Below are 24,202 nucleotides of genomic sequence, written 5' to 3' on the forward strand. Positions count from 1 at the left end.
GGGGCGATGGCTCCATCAACAAAGTATGTGTAGATGTTAAATTAAAAAAAGCTGAGAGTGGCAGCATCTTATAATCTCAGTGTTGGGGAGAGGGAGACAGGTGGGTGTCTGGGCCTCACTGACCATCTGGCCTAGTCTACTTGATGTGACACAGTGTCAAAAAAACAAGACAGGCAGTGCCTGGGGAGCAACAGCTGAGTTTGTCCTCTGGCCTCTATATAGATGTGCTATCTGTACACACGTGTACCTGCGTTTACACACAACCACCAACAACCTGCATACAAGCTCCTACCTCAAGCTTGGCTTTTAGGGAGCCCAAGGTATGAACAAATATGGGCTTCAGTGCTGGCTGGGAAGCAGATGACACACACATCGACAGGAAAAACACACGCAGGGTTCCAGCCGGCCAGCCAGGGTAGAGAGTGTGTGGGGATCCCATCAAAGACCCCAGGCGTTACCTCTGGTGCACCGCCTGGGGGGCTCCACAGGCTCCATCTGCCGTCTGACTCCCCGCTGGTAGGTCACTGAGTTCCTGTTTCTTCCTCAGCTCGTGAGCGTCGAGTCTCTCACCTGGACCCCCAAACACAAAGACAGTCAAGGTATGTTTGTACGATGGGCTCTGCCAGGCCTGGGGTGGGGCTGGGGGTGCAGGGCAGGGGGGAGCTGGACACACTTGCTTTCAGAGTATATTATAGGCACCAGTACTTGGAGAGGCCAGAGCATGAGAACACCGTGGCCTCAGCCAATAAAGCACCTGGGCTTCCGCTAGCCCTGTGTAAGACTTCAGAGCAATGGGAGGCAAGTTTGGACAAACTTCTATGGTCAGAGACTGCCACCAGTGGGAGAGGGCCCGGTGAGCTGCGCTCTGCCTGGGCCTCCATCCCAGCCTGTCCTGGGAAGACAGCAAAGCTTGGGAGTCATGGCGTCCCGCCACTCTGCAGACCTGTGTGCAGGGAACGGAGCAGTCTCACAGAGCATGCACTGCTCTGGTGCTATTTAAGTGTCACTATGGGGATAGCGGCTGGTCCCCTGCTTCACAGGGTTGAGGACAGGAGGTAGTTCTAGAAGCTCTGGGTAGAACACTGTCAGGGAGCTCCACTGGGACACAGGCCTGTTCTTCAGGATGCTTTTTTTTTTTTTTTTTTAAGAAGAAGCATTTCATTACAGCTTTAACATACTCGATAACAGTTTCCAGAGCAAAGATACATCTCTTTTGAAAGTGGCTATAAAATTTTTAGGTTTGCTGTTGAATTAATACAGTTAAACAATATTGAACTCAGTATAAGCCATGTAGGATGCTTTTTAAAAAACAGTTTATGATTTTTGTTTTATGTGTATAAGTGTATTTCTTGCATGTATGTAGGTGCACCTGTGTCATGCAATGCCCACAGAGGTCAGAAAAGGGCATCAGATCCCCTGGAACCAGAGTTACATACAGTTGTTAGTCACCATTTGGGTGCTGGGAATTGCACTGGGGTCCTTTGCAAGAGCAGCCAGTGCTCTTAACCACTGAGCATCTCTCCAGTTCCCACATGCTCGCTCTTAACCATGGTCACTACATCTGTTTGGCCACCAGAAATCTCAGGGAGGGAATCATCTCTCTCTCTGTAGGGCTTCCCAGCATTCACCCCTGGTACTGACCTCCCCATAACAGGCCACTGTCCCAACCTTGAGCCTTACTGTACTATATATGTAGTATGGAACCTTTTAACATCTTTAAAAAATCTTTCCAGGCAAAAAAAACAGAGTACAAAAAGCAAGCAGCTAGATTTCCCCAGGCAGAGTGCCTGGCTGCACTCTTGGGAAGCCAAACAGCTGGGCAGGTGCCTACCTTGCAGGCTCTTCAGGCACTGCAGCACCTGCTCCTCGTGACGCTGCAGGAGCCTCCTGACGCGCTGGTAATGTGCCTGCACGAGGTGGCCGACACTGGCACTGGTCACATACACGCTCTCCACCACTGTCTCCACCAGCGTCTTCTGTGGCAAGGAGAGGGACAGGGACAGCAGAGAGGTCACAGAGCAAGCCACTGCGGCTTATTCCCTGAGTCCCACCTGCCCTGGATGAAATCTCCCATCTGCTTCCAACCTGGATTGGTCAGGACTTGGACTGAGTAAGGCTGGTTTAAGCCACTTATGATAATATTTATTTCCCATGGCAATGGATGGCCCAAGATGCCATGTGAGGCAAAGCAGGCTGAGGCAGGGTATTTCTTTTCTGAACATTAACACAAGGCCTTGATGGGTCAAAGATTTTACCACTTTCATCTTCATGATAAGCCGTACCCCTCTGTCTGCCAATCACAGACACCACTTCCGTGGTCCTCTGGGGCTCTTGCCTGCCCACCTGGCTCCAGAGAGCAGCCAAGCAGATGGAGGGCAAATGCTAGGGATGAGCTAGCTCCAGGCTCATCTTGGCTGCTCACTACCCACCAAGCTTTAAGTGAGTCTTCTGGCAAATGAAAATGCCTCAGTTTTTCCATCTGTGCACTAGGAAGAACCCTTTCCTAGCCAGGGCTGTGGGGGAATCTGATAAGGTGGGCAAGGGCACTGAGATGCTGTTCCATGCTGACATGACCCATCATCCGGCATTGACAACAGATGCAGCAAACCACTGCTCAGTCCACTCAAACTGAGCTCGGTGGACTGCGGGGCTGTCAGGGTCTGTGTGCAAAGACTCAGAACCTGAGTATCTCCTGATTCCAGTCGGGTTCTGCCAGTCTGTAGTGCTGTGGTCCAGGGGTTGGGAAGCCAGGTATGCCTTGGGATTGCCACAGAACTAGTGTTCAACATGACACAGCTTAGGGTCTTTGGGTGGGACTGGGTGATCCTCATCCCTATGACAGCAGTGAGCCCATGTGACAGATGGGAACACTGGCAAGTGGGCAAGTTCTGCAGGCTGGAAGCGCCCAGAAGCTCAGGACAAACCCTGTTCTTCCTGCCTCTTGGGGTCTAGGGATGGGACCTGGCACGCACCTTGAACTCCTCTCTGTCTTTGGCCCGGCTCCTGTTGGCCATGCTCCGAGCGTGTATCAGCAGCACCTGCCCGATGGACCGCTCCATGTGCCGCTGTAACAGCTGTGCCACCTCCTGTGCCTCAGCCAAAAGCTGCTGCTGGAGCTGCAGCCGCATCTGCTGAGCCTCGTCCTCCAGTCTGGCTGCCTCCTCTAGGGCACGTGTCTCCTGCCAGGGAAGCCCCTGTTACCACTGAGCCCACCAGGAGGCTCTGGGCCTGGAGGCTGGGGACAGGGTAAAAGGATGGTGGAGGCTGGATTTCAAACATTAGCCCTAGGGATAAGCCTAGGTGTCTGTTGATGGTTCCCTCCTCCCTCCAAAGGCATTTATTGAGCTCCACTGTGTGCTCAGTGCCAGCCATGGCTCCTCACCAAAATGAAGGCCTTGTCCATTCTTCTAGAACACTGTGAACTCCAAACACTAAGACTGATGAGATCTGAAGGCTCAGAGAATTTGAATAACTTTCTAAAGTCACACAGTAGAGCTAGGTTTGGGGATCAGATTCAGGTCTGGGGCCATCACAGAGGCTGTGGCAGGATCATGGGACCCTGAGATTGTCCTGGTCATAGGACTGAGAGAAGCAGAGGACAGGAGTCACAGCTGGAGAAGTATCCCACCGGCTTCTTCTGAGTTGCAAGGGGGAGCTAGAAACCAAGTTTATTTCCTCCAGAGACCATCACTACTCCTATGGCTTAGAGGTTCCATGCAGGAAACCAGAGGGGTCAGCATGGGTTCAAATCCTAGCTCTGCCGACTGCCAGTTCATAGTTTTTGATCTGTCAAACCTTCACAGAATGACAAAGGCCTTTTCTCCCGGGTGTTGTCCATGCCAAGCTCCCTCAGACTTTGCTTTGTTTCCTGGTGGGACTCGCTCTGTGTCACCTTCACTAGAACTTGACATATGTGTGTCCCCTTCGGTGACTGCCATACCTGCTATGAATTAGACTATGTCCCCCCCCCCAAATCAACATGTTTAAGTCCTAATCCCCAAGACCTCAGGATGGGACATAGGGCCTTTGAGGGGGGTGATTAACTTAGAACAGTCATGAGTGTGGATCCCCATCTAGGATGCTTAGGGTCCTCCTAAGAGGATAGCTTTCTGACACACACACAGATGATGGTGTGAGCACACAGGAGATGCGTCTTCATGTCAAACAGTGAGAACTGCCCTGCCCCACCTTGACCTCAGCCCTCAGCCTCCACATTCGGAAGAGATGTGGGCCTATGGTGTAAGCCTGTCTGTGCCATGTATGTACCATAGGCAGACTAATACACTCATGGCCCCTCAACATGTGGGGTGGCAGGATACAGGTGTGACAAGTGGGGTTGGATCCAGGGCTTGATGGGACACTTCTGGGTACCACTTTCTCACCAGGGCTCTGAGAAGCTGCCACTGATGCTCCTCCAGGCACGGGGATGCACCCTGCTCTAATGCTAGCTGCTCACGCAGCTCCTGCAGTAGCCTCTTCTTCCCAGACAGCCTCATCTGAGCCAGGGTGGTGATGGTGGTGCTGCGGAGGGCCAGCCTGCGCAGGGCTGAGCGCAGTAGCAGTTCATGACCTTGTAGGATGCCTCGTGTGGACCTAAGGGAGAGGACAAGGCTGGTCAAAGCTCGTGGCCCTGCAGGACTCCTCCTATAGACCTATGGGAGACAGCAAAGTTGGTCAGAGCTCTTGAATGCCCTGAGCTAGTGAGACACTCCCCAAGTAGCCACACCCACAGGAAGGATGGGAGCTAACCACCTTCTCTGTCCTTAAAGATCCACTGCCTGCCTGGTGGCCTCCAGCCTTCCCAAGTTAAGAGGCAAGAGCGTGGGGTACAATCAGGCACCTCTGTATTTCCACAGCAGTGGTTCAAGAAAACCCAAGGTCAAGCACGGGGACTGACATCCTGCAGTGCTGCTGGGAGGCTGAACAGCTGGACAGACCACTCAGCAGGTGACGAAGGGAAGATGTGGGGCACTCGAGGCTCTCCACTGCAGCCGCAAGAGACGGAGTCACTGCCCCTCACACACCTGTTGTGGAATCCGTCAGATTCCCAGGGCTGGGCTTCATCTGCCATGGCCTGAAATCCCCACTAGAAACAAGATAGGTCCTCTAAGGAGGATGGCATCATCCAAAGCCAGACCTTATCTCTGTAGTTATTCACAAAATGCCCAGGGGGCCAGTCAAAATAACCAGCCGTACAAACAGACAAAAATGAACCAAAAATAGACAACAGAAAAAGAGCCAAAGGTAACAGGTGGAGGGACCATGCCAATGTTACATTAATTATGACATGTATGTTCAAGAAATCTAATGATCACAATAAAGAATCTTAGCAGGTAGCTGGGAAGTGAAGAGAAAGTGCTGGAATTCAGAATATGAGAGTGACATTTAGAAATCAACAGGTCAATTTCAGAGCAGATGAGACACAGTCTGAGGCAGGGAGAACAGGAAGCCAGAGGACAACGGGATGGAACAGTACAGAATTATGTATGGAATGTGCTGGAAAAGTCTAGTAAATATGCAATTGGTTCCTGAGAGCAAGAGGCAGTGTATACTAAATATAAATGGACCAAATACTAGTGCGTCTCAAAGACACAGACTTCAGGCCTCTTGAATTCCCCAAGTGCTGGCCAGGCTCACCAGGTGTCTCTGGCCCACGCTGCTCATCTCTCCCCTTTTGGGGGCTTCACTCCTGTCATCCATTACAATAACCACACACCTGCCACAGTGCCTGCCATGAGACCCACACACCTGCTCCAAGACTTCCCATCAACACAGCCTCATAGCCACGCACTTCCTGCACCAAACAGCCATGGTCACATACCTGCTCCTGTACCGCCCACCACTACAGCTACACACCTATTCCCCAAGCATTCTCTCCACAGCTACCTTCCTGTTCCTGCATCCACTTCTCTCACAGCCACGTGCCTTTTTTTTTCCTTGACACAGTGTCTCCCTGGAGCCCTACCTGGCACGGAACTCTCTATGTAGACCAGGCTGAACTTGAATTCACAGAGATCTGCCTGCCTCTGCCTCCCGAGTGCTGGGATTAAAGGTATGTGCCACACCTGGCTCACATCTGATTTTTTTTTTTTTTTGGTCTTTTTGAGACAGGGTCTCCCTGTAGCCTGAGCTGTCCTGGAACTCAGTATGTAGACCAGGCTGGCCTTGAACTTACAGAGATCCGCTTGCCTCTGCCTCCCAAGTGCTGGCATGAGCCACCACACCCGGCTCACATCTGCTTTTAAAATCATTTCTAAAAATTATTTAGTTTTATTTAGTGTGTATGAGTATTTGCCTGCATGTATGTAAGTGTACTCAAGGCATGCAATGCCCACAGAGGCCAGAAGGTGGTTCGAATCCCCGTGAACTGGAGTTATGGACAGTTCTTGGCTGCCATGTGGATGCTGGGAACCAAACATAGGTCCTCTCTGAGAGAAGCCAGTGCTCTTAACCTCTGAGTCATCTCTCCAGTCCCATACCTGCTTTTTTCCTACCTACATAGATTATGTTCTTGGAAAAAGATGAGAAACTTAAAAAAGAATTACTATCACATCAGTAATGAAACAAGGAAAAATATTTTCACCAAATAGAAAAATCATAAACACACACACACACACACACACACACACACACACACACACACACACAAAGAGCAAAAATGTGAAAAGTGAATATGAAGGTGGTTACTGAACAGGGCTCTCTGTGAGTGATGGGACTGTTCAACATTTGCACTGTGGTACCAGGACTAAAACTGAAAATTTACTAAAAATCTGGGACTGGACTCTTAAAATAAAGCCTATAAATTTTATCTGGCAATGGCTGTTCCAAATAGTTCCTACCATGCAGAATTCTGTGAAGTAGGTCTCATTATCCCAGTGTTCCCAGAGGCGGAAGCTGAGGTTGTGATGTGGCATGTCATTACTTTCAGGGAAAGGGGGGGTGGGGAGTCAACATATACACCTTGCAGAGAGCACAGCGAGGCCAGTGTGGAGCCTCACATGGACTGAGCCTGTCCTCCAGAAGCCATACTCACTCTTCAGAGAGGCCAGTGAGTCTGCCCAGGACCCTGTAGATGGTGTTCTCATGGTCTCCCCGCAGCTGCTTCTGTAGCACCCTGGACAGCACACACTCCTGCAGCCACACCTGCGCTCAGAGACAGAGCCGCTCAGCAGCTGCAGTCGCTCCATCGGTCTGTCTGCTGGATGGCCCCACTCTTTAAGTCCTCCCCCCGTCCCGCTTCTGCTAAGAGCTTTGCTTGCTCTTGGGGTCCTCCCTAGTGATCTCCAGTGAGCAGGAGAAAGGTTCACTTCACTCAGTAAGATCATGATGCCACAAGGGCACACCACCAAGGAGAGTATTTCTCTCGCTTTCCTGTTTTAACAGACTGTCTCCAGTCTGGAGACCTTCCAGCCTGAAAGCAGGGTATGGGTGGAGTACAGGTCTCGGCAGAGCTCTCCGAAGCCCTGACTTTTGTCCCCAAGTCCTGTGATTCCTTGTCTGCTCCATTTCTAGGGGCTGCTGTGGGCGCAGGCTCCCGGCCCATTGCTCCAGCCTCTGCCCATCCCTTCCTCTGACTCTGACCCTCCTGCCTCCCTCTAGTGCATGCCCAGCATGTGCTCTAGCACTGAGATCCATCCTCAGCTGCGATGCCCACACCTTTGTAAAGCATCTCTAAGAGGCCCTAGGGTATGCTCAGAGCTGGAATCGCTCACCATCCCCCTAAGTCTCAAATGCACAGCCCCGGCCCAGGTCTTAGGCCACACACCTGTCTGTCCTGCTCCAGGAGGTCGCACAAGAGTCCCCACTGCTGTCGGCGGAAGCGGTCCACCTGACCCAACTGCTGTGCTGCCTGCTCCTGGACCTGTTGCCGCAGAGCTTCACATTCTGTCCATGGGAGGCCGCTCACCTCTGGGAGAGTCTTCAGGAACAGGGTGTCCACAAACTTCCGGAAGGTTGCCGTGGTGCCACAGTATAGCTCCTGCAGTGAGAACCACAGTTGGGGTTATGGGTCACATCCTAGGTCCCACCTTGCTGGGGCCTGAGCTCTCCACTGCCTCTACGTGCCCCACAAGACACATGAAACTCAGGGATGGGGACCCTCAAATCACAGTACACACACACACAAATGCACACAGAGATATGCCTATACATAGGTACACATGAAGACATGTAAAGCATATACTTGTACACATAGACAGGTACACACATGCAGATAGGGGCACACAAGTATCTATATGAATACATGCAAGAGACACATACAAATGTATTCATGCACAAACATGCACAGGCACATAAAGACATATATGTACACACAGAAATGCACAGACACATATGTACAAGCAAGACACACGTACAAACACATGTATGTACACACAGATACAAACTCATACACCGACATGTATATACATGTACAAACAGGCATGTACACACACAAAGATATGCAGGACACATAAACACATATAGGTGTATATGCAAATACAGGCATGTAAGCACAGAGACTCAGGTGTATACATAAACATGTACACACAGAGATCCATGTGTGCACACATGAAGACATGTAAGGCCTACACATATAAATCCAACTACCCATATACAGACACATACAAAACAGAACTATGCATTACAAACTAACATGCCTGCACACACTGACATGTACACACAGACGGATGCATAATAGGTACACACATGCACACAAACTGCATATATGCACATACACTCACACACATGCACGCACACATACACAGTCTCGGGACATGCGTGCTGTCTTCACGTTTTCTCACCCAGTGAAGCTCTGCACCCACCCTGAACCTTGACCTCTGGGTCTCTGGTGCTTCTCCTCCACCCCATCAGGGACTCCCAGGTCACCATCCAGGCTGCCTGCACAGCCCCGGTCTGTGTGTGCTGCTCTGTCTCCCTCTTGCCCTCTGCACACAGGAGTGTAATCCAGAGGCCTCCTGTCACCTCACACACCTGAGACTGTTCCCGCCAGTCAATCCCCAGGAGGGCTTCTAGGCTGTCCTGGCTCCAGCCTGACTGTCCCGATGATCAGTTGCTGTCATCCCAACTCATAAAATGTAATTTAAATTATGAACGATGCCCACGCCACCTGTGGGAACGAGTGGCACTCTGCAAGTCACACTCAGATCTTGTAGTTTAGAACACCAAGTTGGAATCCATTTCCCTCCACTTCCTAGCCCTCTCCTGAGCCAGCAACCCCACGAACTCAGTGCTTGCTCCAGTTGCCTCCCTGTACCACCACTACATGCCATTCTGTAGCTTTGGGTTTGCCTGGCATACATGGTGACTGTCGGTCTCAGCGTGTGACCGACAGTCACCACCTGACGACGCTTTGTCGAACTGCTCCCTTCCCCACCCCAGCGGCTCACACATGGAAAACTCCTCCTCACTCCACAAAGGCCCCCAAAATGATCCTCTCTGTGGAGCCCTGCTTGGGGCACTTGCACAGACACAGACATTTGCAACTCTGGCCCCAAGAGTTCTTAGACAGCTCACCTTGGGTCTCAGTCTCAAAGTGTCTGCTGTCACTGGATCGTGGCTGGAATTTGGTCAGACCTGCAGCACCTCTCCTTGTGTCCCCCTGAGCAAGCATTAGGCTGCATCTCTGAGCACCGTGTCCTGACTTCCCTCAATGATGGACTGTAACCTGGTATTGTGAGCTGAAATAAACCCTTTCCTCCTCCAGGTTGCTTTAGGTCAGGGCATTTGTCCCAGCAACAGAGATGAAATGAGGACAGGGACTCTCAGGTACCTCCTCCAGGCCCTCAAAGCCACCTGCTAGGTGAGTACCATACTTCTATCTTCCCCACGCCATACAAGAGTGGACCAATTTCCTGGTTTGCAGCACAAACATGAAGGACCCACGGCAGGGATGTGGCCTGTGGATCGTCTGGGCACCCTGCCTCTGGTGTCCCAGCCCAGGGGACAGGAGGCTCGGGAGGTCCTTTCACACATGCAGAGCCTAGCGGTGCTGTGCTGTCCAGCCACTGTGATGGTCAATCTCCACTGTCAACCTGAAGCATTTGGAGTCACCTAGGAGATACACCTGTGAGTGAGTCTGTGCGGACACTCCCAGGTACATTTGACTGAACTTGGGGAAACCATTGACCTGCATGTGACAGCACCATTCCACGGCTGGGAACCCACACCAAGTCAAAAAGAGAAAGTGAGCTGAGCGCCTGCACTCGTCTCTCTCTGCTTCCTGACTGTGCATGCGATGCAGCCAGCTGCCTCACACTCCTGCCTTCCCCACCAGGATGGACTGGGCCCCGAACTGTGAGCCACATAAAGCCTTCTTTCCTAAGCTGTTTCTGTCAGGTACCTTGTAACAGCAACGAGAAAGACAGGGAACCCCACCACAGACCTGGCAGAGAGCAGACATCTCCTCAGTGATTCGGATATCCTCCTCCTCCTCCTGGTCACTCCATGCCAGCTGCTGCCTCTCCAGGACCTCGTGGAAAGCCTGTGGTTACAGCAGGAACTGAGTCCAGTAGAACATTGCACTTTTTGGTTTTTCTGGAAAATTTCTCCCTGACTGACTCTTCTCCGGGAGGGGTAGTATTCATCCCAATTAAATTGCGAGGAGACAGGCCAGGACTTCAAACGCAGCTCCCTCTGGAAAGCCAGTCTGTGCTTTTGTTATACTAGCGTGAGGAGAGTTCACCAGGTCTTCTTGTTGCTTGTCTGTCCTGTACCCAGTCATCAGACATCACCCTGACTCTGCTGGTGACCCACCAGAAGCAGGGCAACCTACCTAGGGGGACCAGTGGGGTTGGAGCACAGAGGCACTGTAGTCGAGAGCCAGGCCCCGCCAACCAGAGGTTGGACACCGCCCCAAGGAGTTAACAGAGGCAGGGACATGGAGCAGCCCAGCAGGGCATCAGAGGCTCTAACACAGCCAGAAGGCAGAGCGGGTTACAAGGACAGAGGGTGGGCTCCTTAGGGGTGGGAGGTGCAGCCTCTAAGGGCTAATGTCTATGGGGTCTGAAGGCCAAGGCCTCTCAGGATCAGGAGGCAGCAGCAGCCACAAGTGGGTGCTGGAGAGCTGTCTGTCTGTCGGCCTTTGGGTTGGTATGGAGTGCTGGTGAGTTGAGGCTGAGGGGTAGGGACCAGAAATGGGGGTGCTAAAGGTGAGCCGAAGCTTGGTGTCCAAGTTGGAGCTTGGTGTTCATTCGTTCATTCATTCATTCATTCATTCACCCCTCCCCCTTCAGCCCTGTTTCCTGGACACCAGCCATGTGCCTGGTTTACACCATATCTTGGGACACAGACACACCTGTCACCCTCCCGCCTTTGAGGTTTAGGCTGAGCAGAGTGATATCCTGGGTTGACAAAGAACTGGGCCTTAACTTCTTCAATCTTCTCAGACAGAGCTAGCCCGACCCCTTTAGACTAAATCTCTGACCCCCAGACAAGGCCCAAAAAGAGCTCGTGGGGAGGGGTGGCTGGAGCAGGGCCTGTTGGTCTTATGCTGTGAGGGAGGCACCTTTTCTCACTCAGGTACACCCCACCACACTGTTCCCAGAGCCCTGTGCCTCTGTCACTGGGCCCAGCCTGTCCTGTGAGCCCCCAGACAAAGTTGGGCCCACTGTAGCAAATGTGAATATAGGGCAGATGGGCTAGGTCAGGCCAGAGCTGCCCCAACTCATCTGAGTTCTAGCAAGGCTGTGAGGAAGGTATTGTCCCCATTTCACAGGTAAGGAGCTGAGGGCACAACAGGGAACAAGCCCAAGGTCGCTGGGTTTATTAGCGGTAGAGTGGGCATCAGTATGATGGGCTCCAATACCTGGTACTTCCTCAGGTCCGGGATGGCCAGGGACCAGTGTCCTCCCTAAGCCCCACCGTGATTACCATAGCACACAAGGTGGAACAGCGCACAGGGGAGAACAGCTCTTTCCCTCTCTGAGCCCACAAGGAGGTCTCCAGCCTGCACTGGAGCCTGTGGCTCCTTTTCCCTTTAAGAGGCTGGCACCCTGCTTCCTGTCCTCCCACTGGCCTCCCCACGGAGACCCACGGTATTTTTTAGTGGGGCCACCTCACGCAGGGGCTGATGACTGCTCTGTTCCTCATGTGTGAGGTCTGTTCAAGAGGCTGTCCTGGGTCTTATACATTTTGGGTGTCAGCACAAAGGCCACTGTGTGCCATGCCCCAGCATTTTTTCCGGCTCAGTACAGATCATCCACCACCTTCTCTTGGCAGTCCAGCTTGGAGGCTTTCATCACTGGCTCACAGACGAGGAATCAGGGACACAGAGACCAAGGGTCCTGGCTACGGTAACCTGGCTGGTACAGGGAGGCAGGCATTGGGGAGGGGCAGGGTCACCTTGAGGAACACCTTCTGGTCAGAGGTCAGCTGGGGATCAGCCAGGAAAGTTCTTCGTTCTTCCTCTTGGGTCAGCATGAGCTCGGCCGTCACCTTAGCCTGGTGAGCCAGGGACGCCTGGACCAGGTCTTTGCCACGCTGGATGAACTCTAAGATTGAAAAGAGCCACGGGACGGGGGTCACTCCTGAGCAGGGTCACTGTGGACCTCTCCTGTGCACTAACAGATAGTCCCTGCTCTGCAGGTGACAGACTGACCTGGTGAGACCCACACAGTGACCTCAAGGAAGGTCCCAGTGTCCGCTGGGTCTTGAACTCTGCCCTGCCTACCTCCAAGGGTGGCCCTGAGGGTAGAGGCAGACATAGGGAGCCTGTGTGGCTCGCCTCCACCCGTGCTCGCCTGAACCATCCTTGCTAGCCACAGTTGGGCAGGGTCATGGTACTTAGGTAGGGTTGTGGTGGCATACCTCAGCTGTAGGCATTCCCATGTCTGTTCTAGTTAAGCTTCCCCTTCTTTGCCCCTTTGAATTCCAGGTGGTTGTGTGTGGACACTGGGGCCTTGTCAGCTGGCATCACTAATGACTAGAAGGAGAAGGTGACAACCTGTCCATGTTTACTCTGTTCTACAGGGAGGGGAGCAGGCATGGACCCGCCCCCAGGACTAGAAGAAAGGGCGGCCTGTGCTGTCATGGGCCACACTGCTCCACACTTCTGACTGGTTCTGGTGTCCCCTATCTTTGACACTCATGAGGGGGGTCACCCCTGCTGGGCCCACTGGCTCACCCCTGCTAAAGCACTCTGCCTCTTTCCAGAAGGCCTTGTGCTGATGGGTCAGCAGTTCCTCCTTCTGCCTCCCAGACAGCTGCCCCTGAGTGGTAAGCAGCTCCAGGCCGTGGGAGATGGCGGCCAGCCGGCACCTGGTCTCCTCCTGGATCTGCGTCCTCAGGAACTCCACTATCCTTGCCATGTGGGCCCGGCCCACTGCTCTTTCCAGGGCATCCTACAGGAGACACATGATATGGCTGGGCATCGAGGCTCAGCCTGGTGGATCTGAGGAGGCGGTGGGCTCCAACCCCACTCTCCACTGCAAGCACAGTGGACTCTGGTCCCAAGGCTGTGGTGGAAACCTCTCCAGGCCTTCAGGGCTCTGGGATGAGTCACTGGGCATTTAGCACCAGGCCATGCCTCCCTAGGCACCGGCTCTCAGGGGCATGAATCTAATAAGCATGTGGTAGAAACGGAACTTCCAACTTCCTCAGGGCTTTCCCTCCCCCAGCCAAAGCCGCCCGCAGTGTCCACAGCCCTGGGAAGGCAAGGGCAGTGGATGTGACCACAGTGCTGCACTGCACAGCCTAAGCCTTGGGCCTTAAGGCTGTTCAAGGGTAAGGTCAGATCCCCACTAAGAGTGACTCTTCCTACCTCCCCCCAGAGTTTAGAGCTGGACCCTCCTTTCTCTCCCAGCTTATCAATTCTCAGGACTGAGTCTTGGGGAAGCCTGGGAAATGATGAACAGAGACAGACAGAAATCAGAGCACCTTAGGGAGCTGTGACTACCAGGTGCTGGCTGAAAGAGCGCAGGGGCCATGGGAGGTACAGGGAGTCCCAGTGGCCCCCAAGCTCAGTTTTGCTTTGCCTGTTCTCTGCCTGTCTCTGTCCCCACATCACACGAATGGGACCTTTTGGAGTCCCTGCTCTCTGAACCGTCCAATTGCTGCCCTTCAGTCAAGCCTAAACTCTGAACTCTGTCTCCCACACCTCCCTGCTCCTGCTGTCAGCTGCACTGGTCCTTTGCACACATGGGGCCCTCTCCCTGGAACAACCTCGCTGCCTCCTCTCACTGTCCTGCTTGGCTACGTCCTACTCATCCTCATGACCTCAGTAGTCCTCCCTGACCTTCCCCATTCCTGTGGGTCCCCTCCTCCATCCCCCACTGCTTCTGAGGCACTTATCTCAAAAGCCAGTCCTAGGCTGGAACAAGAGCCCTTCAAGACCAGGGATGCACCTGGTCATTGTATCTGGGCTGGGCAGTCCTGGCCACAGTTACGGAGCTGCTGGACTGTGTTCTAACAGAGTGGGAAAGAAGGAGCCCTTGATATGGATGGTTTATTCCAAAGGGCTCACAGTGACCCCTAGAGGGCACAAGAGAATAGGCCAGGTTGGCAGCACAGTCCAGGGCTTAGATCTGCAAGGCCAGTGGAGAAGGGAGCACACACAGGAGCTTCTGAGGGACGCCTCTGTCCTGATGTGGTCAGTCCTCAAAGTTCCCAGTCAGGCTCGCTTCACCCTAAGTTGACCCAAGGTTCAGGACTGAAGTGCCACAAAACAAGTCCAGTGCTTAAAGCGGCCAGAGCAGCTCACACGCAGCTGTACATAAGTCCAGCAATTCACACAGCAATCCCCTATACATCTCAAGAGGCAGAATCTTATGACTTCTGGCCCCTTTTCCAAGCTTGTTCAGGTTTGGTATTGAGCGGTGCTGTGTAACATCACCCATGTCCCGTACGGCTTGGACGGAGCCTGATTCTCCTGGAGTTCATGGTGACTGGGCTCTCAAGAGGCAGCTGCCACATGGTCCCTCTTTGAGACCCATGATGAGGCTGAGGCTTTCAGAGCTAACGTGTCTCTTCTGCACACATGGATTACAGCCACACATGCCTCACATCAGGGTCAGGGATCTGCCTGCCTGCTTTGCCTGCTGGCATGTGGCCTTCAGGACTAGGCATACTGATTTCAGTTCTGCACTGAAGACTTTGTGCTGTCAATCACCTGGGAGAAACCAGGTCTCAGACGACTCATTTCAGAGAGAATGAAAGTGAGTCACAGAGAGGGTAAGCAATCTTTCCAGGATCACACAGCCAGTAAATGGAAAGGCGGTGCTAGGGGCTAGTTTCTTCTTTCTGCCTGCATTTTTAACCTCTGCAATTCTGTTTCCTCAGCAAGATGTGACCTGGGTCATTAAATATGAAAGTGGACAGGGGCTCCTTTCCTCTCCCTTCTTATAATCTCTCTGAGGTGCATTAATATTACAATCAGGTGTTTTATCAAGCTAAAATCCCCCTCACAGGCAGCCTGCAGGGAAGCCCGAGGCTCAGACTTAGGGATGCTGTGAGATGGGGTGAAGCCCCAGGCCGTCACTGAGCTGCCTCCCTCCCTCCGCTCACTGTGAATCAGAGAAAGCAGCCAGGGCTGGGGTGTGTGCAGGGGCAGAGCAGGTCTGAGGCCCTAGGGTTCATCCTCAGCCCCCAGCCCCTACCACATCTGCATAAGAAGAGAGGAGGCTGGGCCCTGGTACAGCCTCTGAAGGAAGAAATGGGGCTGGACGGCATCTCCATCCAGCTCCTGCTGATGCTGCCACTGTCAGGCCACATCTATGAGGGCAGCGTGGTTGGGGAGGCCTGCTGTGCGCAGGCTCTGTGCTAAGTAGTGGGCTTCTGCAGTGTTCTGAGCCTGTGGGTACCTGACTCAGAGGCTCAGAGGGTGGGGACACAGGTGCAGAGTGCCATCAGAAGTGTTCCCAGACCGGCCCAACACCTGCACACAGAAACCAGACAATAACCAGGGTGCTATGTGCCTCTCAGCACAAACAGGGGTCCTGTCTGGATACTCTTTTTAAAAAAATATTTTATTTATTATTTATTATCTTTTTATTTTATGTGTATGCATGTATTGTCTGCACGTAGGTAAGTACACCTGTGTCGTGCAATGCCCACGGAGGACAGAAGAGCTGTTGGATCCCATGGAACTGGAGTTACAGATAGTTGTTAGCTGCCATGTGGGTGCTGGGATTTGACCCGGGTCTTCTGCAAGAACAGCCAGTGTTCTTAACCGCTGAGCCATCTCCCCAGCCCCCATCTGGACACTTTAAACACCATTTTATAGATGGAGTAATAGAGCCAAGAATGGTTAAGCAGTGTGTTTAGGGTCACACAGCTCCAAGTGGCAGGGTATACATTCAAAGGTATGTTGGGGGATTCCTTTCTGTCAGCACTTTGCATCCTGGTCACACATGAAAACCACCGGGGAAGTTTTAAAACTGGAAATGCTAAGACTTCTTCCCAAACAATCAGATCAGAATCCATGTGTTAATATCTGAACACAGGCATCTTTTCAAGGCCTCCCAAGTGACACAAGGTAGTCAAGAGGGTAAACAGATGCTCACCTGTACTGAAGCCCACCCTACCACTGCTCAGATCCATCATCTGGGAACACAAAGAACCCCAGTAGTCCAGCTTCACCCCCAGCCTGACTGAGCCTGACCACTAGGTGAAGTCCCACAGGAGCCCAAGCATCAGAATTTCCAAGGCGTCCCAGATAATGTCAAATGAAGCCAGCTTTGAGAACCTGAGCTCAGTGCTCCAGGACCACTGAGCTGGCCAGCATCTCCACTATGGAATGGATGGATGGATGAGTGGATGATGGATGGAATGGATAGATGATGATGGATGGTGATGATAGATGATGGGTAGATAAATGGATGGATGAACAGATAGATAATGGATAGGTGGGTGGATGATGGCTAACAGACAGCTAGAAGATGGATAGATGGATGGATGATGGATAATGGACAGCTAGATAGATGATGGACATATTGGTAGAAGAATAGGTAGATGATGAGTGGATGGGTGATAGATGGATGGGTGAATGATGGATATATGGATGGATGATAATGGATAGATGGGTGGGTGGGTGATGAATTGATGGATTGATAGATGATGCACAGATGGGCAGATGGGTGGATGAAGGACAGATGGATGATGGATAGGTAGATGGATGATAGATGATGGGCAGATGGATGGATGATAGATGAATGATGAATGGATGGGTGATGATGAATGGATGGATACTGATGGGTGATTGATTATGAATGGATGATAAATAAATGATGTACAAATGGATAATGGATGGATGGGTGACAGATGATGAATAGATGATGGATAGATGGATGATGAATGGCTGGATGATTGATGGGTGATAGATGATGGATGGATGATGGATAATAGATGGATAGATAATGGACGGATGGATGATTGATGGGTGATGGATGATGGATGGATGGATAATGTTGGATAGATGGGATGATGGATAAATTATGGATGGATGATGTACGGAGTCACTGTCTTTTTCTGGACTGCTATGGTCCCTTCTATAACATCAGTGCTTGACTTCCTGATCTCTAATGTGCTTGAGTGTCTTCCCACCCAACCCTGTGCCCTTTGTTACCAGAGCCTGCAGGTTCTGAGAGTCACGCAACAGCCCTTCAGCAGCAGTCATTCGTTTCCTGAGGGTCATGGTGAGCTGCCGCGCTTTGGAGCTGGAACATTTAAAGTGGTCCATGAGGATGGGCTGGATGCTTTCCATCTGCTTCCAGAAAGCTTCCATCTGTGAGAGAGGAAAGTTTCATCCAGGAGACTAGCGTTTGGGAGTCACACCAAGTCTCTTAATGCCACCAGAGGTCCTCAGCCCTTCTGCAACTGAAGTGAGTTTTTGCCATGGCCGTCTCCTGTGGTAGATCCCCTCCCTGCCCCAGCCACCATGGGCACCCACCATGTTACAGAGGAGTTTTCAGCAAACACAGTCCATGGTTGCTGATAAGGAAGGAAGCAATGAGCTCGGCCTGCTGACATACTCAAAGGAGGTCAGGCTACCACCTGGGGGCATGTGAAACGACAGGTTCTCTCACAGGGAAATAAAAGCACAAGTGGTCATTAGACATTAGTCACTGTTCCAAAAGTACAGAAGAGTGACATGGAGAAGGGGATGCCGACTGTGGAAATGTGCTTTTAAAGCCCAGCCTTCCTGTACAGCATCTTGTCAGGAGCAAGGCTGGGAACAGTCAGCTCATGGCTGGGGTGTCAGGGGCTCCAATGTATGATGTCATGGCCTCTTGTGCTCCAGTCACAAAGATGCCAGGAAGCCCATCAGCTTCCCTTCGTGGCAGGAAGGTTATGTGTCAACTGTGTGCCTTGCTTGTTTACATATAGATAAACATGCCCTAGGGGCAGAGTAAGGGGTCCAGCAGAGTCCTCGGAGGTCACAGGGTGTGACATTCAGAAGCTACATTTGGTTCAGATCCCTTTAGCTCCTCACTGGACTGGGCTCCTCTCAGGCACTGACACGGGAAGATCCATCCTGAATATGGGCAGCACCATTGGGACAGTCTGGGGTCCCACACTGAGTAAAAAGGAGCAAGTGAGCTGAGCACCAGCATTCATCTCTCTGTTTCCTGACTGTGGATGGGATGTGACCAGCTGCCTCACTCTCCTGCTGACATGCCTTCCCTATCATGACTGCTTCCCCTCCAAACAAACCATGAGCTGAAATAAACCCTTCTGCCCTTAAGGTGTTTCTTATCAAGCATTTGGTCACAGCCGTGAGAAAAAAAACTAACGCGCAACTCACACTCTAGTTGCCTTTCTAAAGATCCTGCTGGACCAGCCGGCAGCACTTAGCAATCCTACACCCAGAGTCCAAGGGGCCCTTCTAACACCCAAACAGGGGCAGGACATGCAGGTCATTCCAGCATTAAACACACTGCAAGGTGCTACTTCTTTAATCTTGCCAAAATTGCTGTACCAGGAACCACGGTTCCCACACGGAGAGGAAAGCCGCACCTACATTGTCTATGAGCTGCTCCGAGTACTCCTTCTCCTTCCTTTCCACATCTGCCAGGGTGACATAGCCAGGGTCCCCAGCACCTAGCATCTCCGTGTTTGCCAATCTGGCCTGAAGCCCTCTTTCTAATTCTTCCAAGTCCTGGAGAGATTGGGGGAAAATAAATAAAAAGCTACTGTAATCAAATTCTAGGAGAACAAATGTTTTTATATTTACCAAATATTTTATAAGAAAGTTCTCAACAACAATGAAATTGTTGGGCCCTGTCTCTTTTAAATTTAAATTAAACTAAATTAAAGTTTTGAAATTTATGAGTGTGTATGAGTATTTTGTCTGCATGTATGTTAAGTGCACATATGTTATGCAGTGCCCATGGAAAACAGAAGAGGTGTCGGATTCCCCGGAACTGGAGCTACATATGGTTGTTAGCTGCCATGTGAGTGCTGGGATTTGAACCCAGGTCTTCTGCAAGAGTTGCCAGTGCTCTTAACTGCTGAGCCATCTCTCCAGTCCCCTAGGACCTGGCTTAAGGTTTGATGACGGGCTGGAGAGAGGGCTCAATAGGTGACAGCTGTTGCTGATTGAGCCCCGAGACGTGAATTCAATCTCCTTAAAACTAACTGTATAGGTGGAGGGAGAGAAAGGATCCCACAAAGTTGTCCTCTGACTTCCACATGTGTGCTCTGGCACATGCATACACACACATCATGCATTCATACATGATAACCAAGCTAAAACCTTATTAAACTTTGATGAGGGAAACCTTTTTCTTCATTAAACACTGAACCTCAAGAATATGGGATGATTTTCTTCTACACCCCCTAAAGAATAGGTGGTACTTAGCCAACAATGAAACCATGTCTTTCAACCATCACAAACTGCCAGAGAATGTCATGACCTCTAGTGGGTAGGAAAGCTCCTTCTTTACTCCTAGGGTTTCCATGGGGAAGGATTACACGTTACACCCCAGGGAGGAAGTGCTAAACCTTGGGTTCTAGAGCTAAGTGAGTGGAGAGCTAGCTTGCCCCGCCCCTTCCTCTTTGGGATGCCCTCTTCAGGGGAAGCCATTGCTCTGGTGTGGTCTCAGCACAGGGAGCAGGCAGCCCAAGCCCTGCTTCTGTGTGGGGAGCCTGAGGTAGCCCAGCTCTTCTCAGTGCGGGGGACCCCTGCGTGGTTCCTTCAAACCCCAGCACAGAGTGGGAGACAGCTCTCTCCTCCAGAACTGCGTTCCCAGTGGCCAATGAGGTGCGGCACCAGCCTTTTCCGGAGGAATAAAGCGGAGGCCCCTGCTGAGGCCCTGTGTGGTTTTCAATCCACTTTCCTAGATCAGAAACATGACAAATGGCAAGTTGAGGCATCAGCCCAGGCAGGAGGGGAACTGGAGCTTGTCCCTCCCAGCATGCATCCCGCCACTTCTCTCCACACGGGGGGGAACTTGCACCTCTTGTCCTTACCCACAGTTATGACCTGTGAATGCAGTGAAGTACTTAGAGCCCTATCCACTCTCAATGAGCAGGGCCAGTGTCATAATGAACAAGTCTGCCCAGTTCCAGACAGCTCTGGGAGAGGTAGGGGCAGGGTGATCTGAGGTGTCAAGCCACATTCTTTCCAGTGTACCCAGCACATCATTTCATCATTACATAATTGCAAATATCACCCTTAAATTCATTGAGCCCCACTATCCTCAGTCACATAATAATGGCCACTGACAGGACTCTTCCGGAAACTAATGCCTGATAAGTACTGTGTACATTGTCTGATGATGCTGACAGTGATGGTGGTGTGGTACTGAGGATGAAGGTCGAGGGGACAATGACTTCATGTCCCTGAGGTGCAGTCATCTGTCACGAGCAAATCTTCCCATGGAATCCAGAGGAATGCTGAAGAAAATACCTCCCAAATCCCAAGTATCCTGGCCGGGGTAAGAAGGGCATCTGTGGTGGTGATCACATGTATGACGGAGGGGGTGGTGATGAAGATAAACATGATAAAGCAGAGGAGGTGGCGATGGTGAGGGCATAAAACAACAACGACAGCAACAACCACTGATGTGCTAGATGGCTGGAAAGAGGGAAACTCAACTGGGGATGTATTTCCCATCGGATTGGCCTGTGGGCACATTTGTGAGGCATTTTCTGGATTGCTGAGTAATGCGGAAGGACCCAATCCACTGTGGGTGGTGCCACCCCTGGGCAGGTGGTCCTGGACTGGGTAAGAAAGCAGGCTGAGCACAGACCAGAGGAACAAGCCAGTAAGAAGCATTCCTCTGTGGTCTGTGCTTCGGTTCCTGCCTCCAGGTTCCTGCCTTGACTTCCTGTTCTGATTTCCTTCAGTGATGAGCTGTGACTGGGGTTGTAAGATGAAAAAAAATTCTTCCCTCCCCAAGTTGCTTTTGGCCAAAGTGTTTTATCACAGTAACAGGGAAACCAAACTAGAACAGTGATGTAGATGGTGACAGTGAGGAGGGTGAGGGTGGTGATGAAGAGGATAGGGACGGTTATGACAGCAATGAACACAACAGTGGTGGTGGTGCTGAGAACAGTGACGGTGGTGATGGCAGCGAGACAGCAACTCGGTCAGTGAAGATGATGACGGTGGTCATGGGAGAGTACCAATGCCGGTGATCACCACCATGATGACGATGGAGATGATGGTGAAGAGGATGGTTTTACTGATGGTGGAGGTCATAAGGATGGTGAAGATGATAATAGTGTCAATGACATCATGACATATCAACGTCAGCAGGAATGGTGGTGGTGACGATAACGATGATAGTGGCGGTGATGGTGGTAGTAATGATGGTGATGATGTTTGTGGTGCTGGTGGTGACGATGGTGATGGTGGGGGTGATGATGTTGGTTACAATGGTGGTGACGGTGGTGGTGGTGGTAATGATGTTGTGGTGATGGTAATGATGGTAACGGCAGTGATGACGGTGATGATGTTGGTGGTGATGATGGTGGTTATGATGGTGGTGACGATGTTGACGGTGGTGGTGATGGTGGTGATGGTAATGTTGGTAATAAAAGGAGAATGAACGTAGTGATGATGTTGGTGGGGATGAAGATGATGATAATTATGGTGGTGGTGATGAGGATGCTGGCTCCATCACATACCACAGTCTAGCTATCACTAGGCACCTGAGTGCTCAGAAAGGACAAACCAGGATCCCAGTACCACCTAGTCTCGTCACTCTTTCTGCAAATTGCACATGAAACAGTGCAAACTTTCTAGAAAAGACTGAGTATAGCACAAAAGTACTAACAGCTATGACCAATGGACAAATTCTATCTCTAAATTACCTCAAACTTATATAAACACATTAAATCATGTATGTATGTATGTATGTATGATGACATGAAAATTGGAGCAAAACTGTCTAGGGGGACAAAAGGGGTCCTGGGGGATTGCTCAATGTACAAAGTATACTTGTGTTCAAATGTCCTTATATAACACACACCACGTACAATGAATAGACACAATGAAAATTTTAAAAATACCCCAAACTTGTACAGAAAAATAACATTGGCAGTGATTGTCTTTGAATCGTGGGTGTAGTCACTCATCCCTGATGTCTCCCTCTTTCCCCAAATTTCAGTAAGTACCTTTTTATATGTAAGCTTACATTTTTTTTTTTTTTTGGTCTTTTTGAGACAGGGTCTCCCTGTAGCCCCAGCTGTCCTGGAGCTCACTGTGTAGACCAGGCTGGCCTTGAACTCACAGAGATCCACCTGCCTCTACCTCCTGAGTGCTGGGACTACAGGTGTGCACCACCATGCCCGGCTTAGCTTACATTTTTATATGCTATCAAATTGGGTTCACTTGGATATTATAATAAACTATTTTTATACATGAAATAAAAATACTTTCATATGATATTATATATTTTATCATTATTATGATTATTTATAAGTAATCTTGAGGTACAGGCTAAAGACTCACATGCTCTTGTTTTGAAAGAATCTTCTGGTATAATTCATCATTAGGCTTCTTTTTAGGAAAAAAGTCCAGGAGACACAATTTAAGAATCTGAATGAACATCTATTGGTAGAAAGGGAAGGAACGGGAGAAAGATTTAAGTTCTCTCTCTCCCTCTCCCCCCCATCCCTTCCTTCCCCACTCCACTGCCTGCCCCTGCCCTGAAAAACTCGACACCAAAGGAAAAGACCTCAGATTGGACACCATGGCAATGGTCTGTCATGGACTGCATTTTCAAATGAAGCCTCTAGAGAATGTTTTTCCCCTTCTTTCCTTCCTCCCTCCTCCCTCCCTCTTCTCGTCCCTTCCCCTTTTCTTCCCCCTTCTCCTTCCTCCCTCTCCCTCCCTCTTCTCGTCCCTTCCCCTTTTCTTCCCCCTTCCTCCTTCCTCCCTCTCCCTTCCCATACTTATGTCTACTCAGCGCCTATTCTATGCAGGTCCCTCATAATCCCCATTTCCATCTGGAGACTTGCTTCCTTGTGAGAATCATAGGGACAGCTCTATAGAACTGGGATGTAAAAAATTTCTCTTATTCTGTCTCCCCAGAGAGAGATGCCCCTCAAACCAAGGGCCCTCCCAGAAGCAGGAACCCCCTGGAAATTCCAGAGGGTACCATCTCACAGCATCTATCCAACTCCCACTGCTGGATCTCTGGAACCCGGCATCACCCAGATACTGCTGCTGTGAACATTCAAGTGCAGGCTGGTGTGACATGGCGCCTCTGGGACAGATGCCTGAGAGAGGAGCTGCTGGCTCTCTAGTCATCACACACTTTGTTTCTAAGAGGTGGCTCAAGTATCTTCCAGAGAGGCCACATTGTTTTCAGCAGTGTGTACAACCTCGCCTCCCCACAGCCTCAGCATGCGCTGCTGTCTGTTGTAGCTACTGCTCCGTGTCATTCTGTTGAGCGGTGGTCTCCCTGCCCATCCCTGCCTGAGCCAGAGCTCGTCTCCAGGTCCGGCCCAGCCCTGGCTATACTGAGGTCCTGTCTACAGTCCAGCGACAGGAGCTGCTTAGCCACAATCTGTGCTTGGATCTCATAAACCCACTGCCCCCATGTCTACTCCATCTTTACCCAGGCCTGTTTGCCTCACATCTCTGGGGCTCTTAGCACACGGGGAGCCTCATATTCCAGTTCCTGCCCTCAGGTGGGAGAGGAAAGGATGCCCCCACCTACCAGGTGCTTCTCCTGTCTCAGCATTGCGTCCACTTGCAGCAGGTCTTTCAGATGAAGGCTGCAGACACACAGGTCAATGTCTGCACTGAACCAAGGAG

The 24,202-nt window shown here is 51.1% G+C and overlaps 1 protein-coding gene across 1 annotated transcript in view; it reads right to left on the bottom strand.

The window, feature by feature from the left end:
- Positions 1 to 438: 438 nt before the first annotated feature.
- Evc (EvC ciliary complex subunit 1) overlaps positions 439 to 24,202 on the bottom strand; it is a 35,723-nt gene continuing 11,959 nt past the window's right edge. Inside the window, exons 5-17 of the mRNA XM_017799853.2 lie at positions 24,105 to 24,189; positions 22,892 to 22,990; positions 18,953 to 19,090; positions 17,558 to 17,716; positions 13,121 to 13,337; positions 12,340 to 12,488; positions 10,382 to 10,480; positions 7,766 to 7,978; positions 7,034 to 7,143; positions 4,383 to 4,593; positions 2,973 to 3,179; positions 1,832 to 1,976; positions 439 to 570 (exon numbers count right to left, since the gene is read on the bottom strand). Coding sequence (XP_017655342.2) covers positions 455 to 570; positions 1,832 to 1,976; positions 2,973 to 3,179; positions 4,383 to 4,593; positions 7,034 to 7,143; positions 7,766 to 7,978; positions 10,382 to 10,480; positions 12,340 to 12,488; positions 13,121 to 13,337; positions 17,558 to 17,716; positions 18,953 to 19,090; positions 22,892 to 22,990; positions 24,105 to 24,189 — 1,948 coding nt within the window. The 3' untranslated portion in view covers positions 439 to 454. The remainder of the gene's footprint in view (positions 571 to 1,831; positions 1,977 to 2,972; positions 3,180 to 4,382; positions 4,594 to 7,033; positions 7,144 to 7,765; positions 7,979 to 10,381; positions 10,481 to 12,339; positions 12,489 to 13,120; positions 13,338 to 17,557; positions 17,717 to 18,952; positions 19,091 to 22,891; positions 22,991 to 24,104; positions 24,190 to 24,202) is intronic.

This window comes from Nannospalax galili, unplaced genomic scaffold (assembly GCF_000622305.1).
Source record: "Nannospalax galili isolate Female #2095 unplaced genomic scaffold, S.galili_v1.0 scaffold1561, whole genome shotgun sequence".
Classification (NCBI taxonomy): Eukaryota; Metazoa; Chordata; class Mammalia; order Rodentia; family Spalacidae; genus Nannospalax; species Nannospalax galili.